General features: G+C 47.3%; 1 protein-coding gene across 1 annotated transcript; it reads left to right on the forward strand.

The window, feature by feature from the left end:
• The first annotated feature begins 2,274 nt into the window (after positions 1 to 2,274).
• Positions 2,275 to 4,734, forward strand: Pcdhac1 (protocadherin alpha subfamily C, 1). The gene has a single exon (XM_059246484.1). It carries the CDS (start codon positions 2,275 to 2,277, stop codon positions 4,732 to 4,734), a length of 2,460 nt encoding a protein of 819 aa, XP_059102467.1.
• Positions 4,735 to 5,881: the final 1,147 nt, after the last annotated feature.

Genomic DNA, 5,881 nt, shown 5'->3' on the forward strand with positions numbered 1-5,881 from the left:
TCAGTGGTTAAGGGCACTGGCTGCTCTTGCAGAGGATCTGGATTCTACTCCCAGCATTCACCAGCAGCTGGAAATTATCTGTAACTCAAGTCTCAGGGGATCCGATGCCCTCTTCTGGCCACTGTAGGCACCAGACATGCATGTGATGTGCAGACATACACACAGACAAAACACCCATTCATATGAAATAAGAAATCTAAAAATTTAAACGGGGCATGTATATTTGGCTTTTATTATTGGGCTATTTTTTCTTTTAATCATTGCTTCCCCATAAATTCTAGTTTATTTGGGCAAGAATATAATGCTGTGCTGAGAGTTTGGGAGCCATGTGGTGGGGGTGGATATGACATAAGTGCAATCTACTTATTCATGACATAAATGAGATCCTTTGAAAGTGGATGTCAATGATAGTCTAAATGGGGAGATAGGAAAAGGAAAAACTAAAAATGTGATGTTCACTATGGAGATTTTTCCATGCTGATTCTCTTTATGAGTTTCTCCTTTTCCTCACATCTTCCTCTGCACCCCACACTCTGTCTTTCCAGACACAGCTCAGAATTCCTACACCTGATATAATTGCAGGCTTGACTTCAGGTCTAAAACTAAAGAGGGCTTCCCAAAGATGAGTACAACTTTCCAGCTGTATTTATTCTGCTGCAAATAAGTGGAAAATGGAGAGAATAGTCGTTCATCCCACAGCAAGCAGCCTAGCTAGGCAAGGCTAAACTAAGAGGAGAAAGTGCAAATCCTACTCCCTGGCAGAGAAACAATTCACTTTGCTTTGGAAATTTGGTGAGGAACAAATTCAGTTTTAGGGGCTGTTTCACATCCTACTAAGGTCTGTGAATGATGTCCACACTGGTGCTTCCTTGTAGGCCGATGTGCTTCTTGCTTTATTTTTGTCTCAGTTTTGGCAAAGTTTTCCTTGATTGGTAAAGACAAGCTAGTAAGGACCCATTTAGCGTTTTCATTGCCCTGTGTTGCTTCCTATTATTTCTAGTTCCCTGGTGAGACAGGGAATCTGCCTGGGATGCTCAGGGGAATAATTGGTAGTCAGTGGAACACTGGAGCTGGTAATTCCACTTTGGGTCTTCAGAAGAGGATGCCAAACTTGTCCATTTAAACAGGTAAACTGAAAACAGAAAAATTCACAGCACTAAAACGTCAAGAGAAATGTGTGATTAACTTACACAGTCATCCACTCTCTGGCCAGAAAATACAATAGTGTGTGAACTTCTGGTTTTTTGATCCTGTTCAGCTTTTGCTTTTCAAATTTTAATCCATAGGGGCTTTGAACAACTATATTAAATGAAAGACTTTGAATGAGCAATTTAATGCTTAATATTTAGTTAAATCATTCTTTTCAGCTCGCTCCTCAGGGGAAAAGGCTGAGTGCAGGGTGCTAGGTAGAACGTGGACCTGTTTTTTGAAGCCTAAACAGAGATGCTTCTTGTAAAACCTATCGCTGTTCTCCCTGTGGAAGAGCAGATTGAATGTGAAGCTGCTTCCCTTTGCTGCTTTCAAATGTCTACAGGGAGTGCATTTAGGGTCCTGGGCACACTGTGCTGAAGAACGCCAGTAAGTGCTTTCTTTTGCTCCACACGGTCACAGGTCACAGGTCCTCTTTGGGGACAGTTGACAAGCCTGTTTTTGATTCTCGGTTTTTACTGGTGGATGACATCCTATTCCACACTCCAGAGAGTCTAGGGCGGCTTGAAAAGAAGGGCTGGTAGTTACTCTTCAGGGAAAAGAATCGGCGGGTTCGCTGAAAAAATCGGAGCGCAGAATCTTGCTCCCATTGGCTCCGCTGCCTCCAAAAGCCTGAGTCCAGAGGAAGTTTGAAATGGACACCACTCACCAGAGACCCCGCCTTGTGGCCCCGTATTGAACCAGCTGTGGCTGGCCGAGAGCTCGACAGCCACAGGGAGTAGACCTAGAAAACGTCACAGGCAGGAGGTGTGTCAGTTCAGCATCTTACGGGTCCAGCACCAAACAAGCCGCCTGAGTCAGGCACCGGACCCTAGCCCCAGGCGAGCGCGGACCGAGCGTCCCCACCCGGGCAGTTTACCTCTGCACCCCTAGGCGGCGCTGCGCTTCTCCGCACCCGGCGCACCCTGCAGCCCAGCCCCTGCGCGCAACACCGGTGGCCAGGGCACTTCAAGCTTGCAGTACTAGCGGGCGGAGCAACGCAAGCTTTTCGAGGCTCCTTCTCTTTGGGAGTTCGGAGCATGGTCCCAGGTCGCCGCAACTGGAGCTTGGACGCCGAAAGGGAGGATGGTGGGTTGGGGTATGGCAGTTCTGTGTTGGTGGGTCTCTTGTGGTGCTGCTACAGCGGGACAGCTGGAGTACTCAGTGTTGGAGGAGACGGAACCCGGAGTCGTGGTAGGCAATATAGCCTCGGACTTGAAGCTGTCAGCAGCTTCTCTGTCCTTGCGGAACTTTCGCTTGCTTTCCAGCTACAGCGAGCCTTACTTCGGGGTGGATCTGGGCAGCGGTAGCTTGGTGGTTCGAGAGCCAGCGGACCGTGAGCGGCTATGCGGGGCCAAAGCTGCTTGCATCTTGACATACGAGCTAATGTTCGATGACCCTCTGGAGCTGCATAAGATGCGTGTTCACCTCCTGGACACCAATGACAACTCACCCCTCTTTCCTGCTGGAGACATGCACTTGCACATCCCGGAGTTCCTGGCACCAGGAGCTCGGTTCACTCTCCCGAATGCCCAAGATGCTGATGAGGGAAGCAACGGGCTGGTAAGTTACAGCCTAAGCTCTAGCCAGCACTTTCGTCTGGACATGGGGTCTCGGGCCGATGGCAGCAAATACCCGGAGCTGGTGCTGGAGAAAGTGCTGGATCGAGAGCAGCGGGACACCCACCTGCTGGTGCTCACTGCTCAGGATGGTGGCCTGCCTGCACACTCTGGAGATGCTCAAGTCACCATCACTGTGGTGGATACCAACGACAATGTGCCTGTATTTGAGCACTCCGTATACAGTACCAAGGTTCCAGAGACTGCACCCAATGGGACTGTGTTATTCCACGTTCAAGCCTCGGATCCGGATGAAGGATCCAATGGGGACCTCTGGTACTCCTTAAGCAATAGCACACCAGCAGAGCTGAGGCACCTCTTTCACATACATCCTAAAAGTGGGGAGGTTCAAGTAGCTGCTTCGCTAGGTCCACCGGAAAGGTTGTTGGAAGCATATGTTGAAGCAAGGGACAAGGGTGCTTTTAGTCTAGCTAGCACCACTAAACTGCTTGTAGAGGTGACTGACGTGAATGATCATGCCCCCCAGATAGACTTCATGACTTTCTCCAGCCCAGTACCCGAGGATGCAGCTCCTGGCACAGTAATTGCTCTCCTTAGTGTAAAGGATGAGGACCTGGGTTCCAATGGTGAGGTCACGTGTGGCCTGTCCAGCAAAGGCCCCTTTCGGTTGAAGGCTTCCTTTGACAGCTACTACAGATTGCTGACTGATGGGCCCCTGGATCGGGAGCAAGCAAGTGAATACCAGGTCCTAATCACTGCTTCAGATGGTGGCTCGCCCCCGCTGAGCACCCGAAGGACACTCACTGTGTCAGTTGCTGATGTGAACGACAACACACCAAGCTTTCCTCAGTCACAACAGGAACTTTTTGTGGCTGAAAACAATAACCCTGGAGTGTCATTAGGCCGTGTGTTTGCTCAGGACCCAGACCTGGGGGAGAATGGCCTTGTCTTTTATGAGCTGTTGGATGTCATTTCTGAAGGGATGCCACTTTCCTCAAGCTTGGTGGCAGTGGAACCAACTAGCGGTGTTATCACTGCCAGAACTTCCTTTGACTTTGAACAGCTCAGGGGGCTTCACTTCCAAGTGGAAGGCCGAGATGGCGGCTCTCCTCCCAGAAGTGCAACGGTGACCGTGAACTTGTTTGTGGTAGACAGGAATGACAATGCACCAGCCATCTTGTTTCCCTTGCCTAGAAATGGCTCTATCCCAGTGGAAAAGGTGCCCCGCTCTGCCCGAGCTGGACACCTGGTCACAAAAGTGGTAGCAGAGGATGCAGACAGTGGTTCCAATGCCTGGCTCTCCTACCACATTTCTCAGGCTTCCGACTCTAGTCTTTTCAGAATTTCAGTCACTATGGGAGAGCTTCGGACTGCACGTTTAGTTTTTCCCACTGATGCAGTCAAACAGAGGGTGGTGGTAGTGGTTCAGGACCACGGAGACCCACCACTTTCCTCCTCTGTCACTCTGGGTGTGCTACTGAGCACCTCTGTCCCTCAGGTCTTTCCAGACTTTGAAGATATCTGGGAACCAAGAGTACAGTTTTCTGCCCGGAACTTGTATTTGGTGATAGCCCTGGTCTGCATTTCCTTTTTGTTTCTAGGGTGCTTGCTTTTCTTTGTATGTATCAGGTTGAGCCAGAGCCCAGATTGTTGGTCTCATAACTGCTGTCATTCTCCAGAAAATACAAAACGCGAGAGGACAGTGGCTTCTAGTCCTTGGGTCACATCAGCCACAATAGATGTCACTACAATCGAGAGACTTTCTCAGACATATCTCTATCAAACCTCTCTGGGACTTGGTTCTGGTAGTAACAACTTGCTCTTGCATGGGAAATACAATGCTGCTGATCTGAGAAATCTGGCCACTGGTGTAGGACTGGATTTGCCAATATCCTGTGCTCAGATTCGGAATAGAAAAGATCATACAAATCTCAGTGCCATGGTAAGCACATTCTATGGTGTTTGACTCCTCTGACAAGGAGATAGCTGCTAACTATGTTCTAGATTGTTTCATAGAGGAGTCTTTCTTTGGTTGATATTTGATCATTTGAATACTTCTCAAGATGTCAAGAATTCTGAGAGTCTGCATTAGAATATTGTTCTAGACCTCAAGGAACTTAGTTAATTTTTTTTTTTTTTTGGTTTTTCGAGACAGAGTTTCTCTGTGTAGCTTTGCGCCTTTCCTGGAACTCACTTGGTAGCCCAGGCTGGCCTCGAACTCACAGAGATCCGCCTGGCTCTGCCTCCCGAGTGCTGGGATTAAAGGCGTGCGCCACCACTGCCCGGCCTTAGTTAATTTTTTATAAATTAATTTTTAAAGATGGATTGATTTGTGTGTGGGTGTGTGTGCGCGCGCGCACGCACATGTGCACCTGTGTGAAACGTGGTGTGCCTGTGGATATCAGAGGGAGCTGGCTTTCTCTTTCTATCACGTGGGTTCTGGGTACTGAACTCCAGTTGCCAAGCACCTTTATCTGCTGAGGCATTTCACCAGCTCTTATAGTTTATTTATGAGAAATGAGGTAAAGCATTAAAACTTATAAAAATCAATAAAAGTAATACAGAATAGAGGTCTAAAACTAAAGACTATGAAGTGCTGGAGTGTTTCTTGGGCAACAGATGTGAAAGAAAGGTGCTCAGATGCCTGAAATGAAAAAACATGTGCATATGCAGATCATGGACAAAACACGGAGGAAGAGACACTCAGATCACTACAATACTTTACAAAAAGATGATATCAATAGAGACGCAAAATAAATTGCAGTGGATATTTATCAAAGACAGAGACAAAACGTGAGTGAATGTCTAGATGGAAGGAAGGAATCAAAGAGACCTTTGTAGTAGAGATGACATTTGATTTTGGTCTTGGATGACATTTAATACAATGTGACATATTCTACATCCTATACTTTTCTGGATATCCTTGTGGCAAGCACTCTTTGAGAAAGGCATGCCTAAATGTAGTTAATAGCTCCACAGCACTTTGTAAATACACAAAAATTACGAGCACGTCTCCGAATACCTATTGTATTACCTAAAGATGATAACATTGGTTGGGTGAATGTCTTGACAACTTTTATTTTGTTTTTATTAAGCATATTTTTTTCCAGAAA

This window comes from Peromyscus eremicus, chromosome 19, assembly GCF_949786415.1.
Source record: "Peromyscus eremicus chromosome 19, PerEre_H2_v1, whole genome shotgun sequence".
In the NCBI taxonomy this organism is placed as follows: domain Eukaryota; kingdom Metazoa; phylum Chordata; class Mammalia; order Rodentia; family Cricetidae; genus Peromyscus; species Peromyscus eremicus.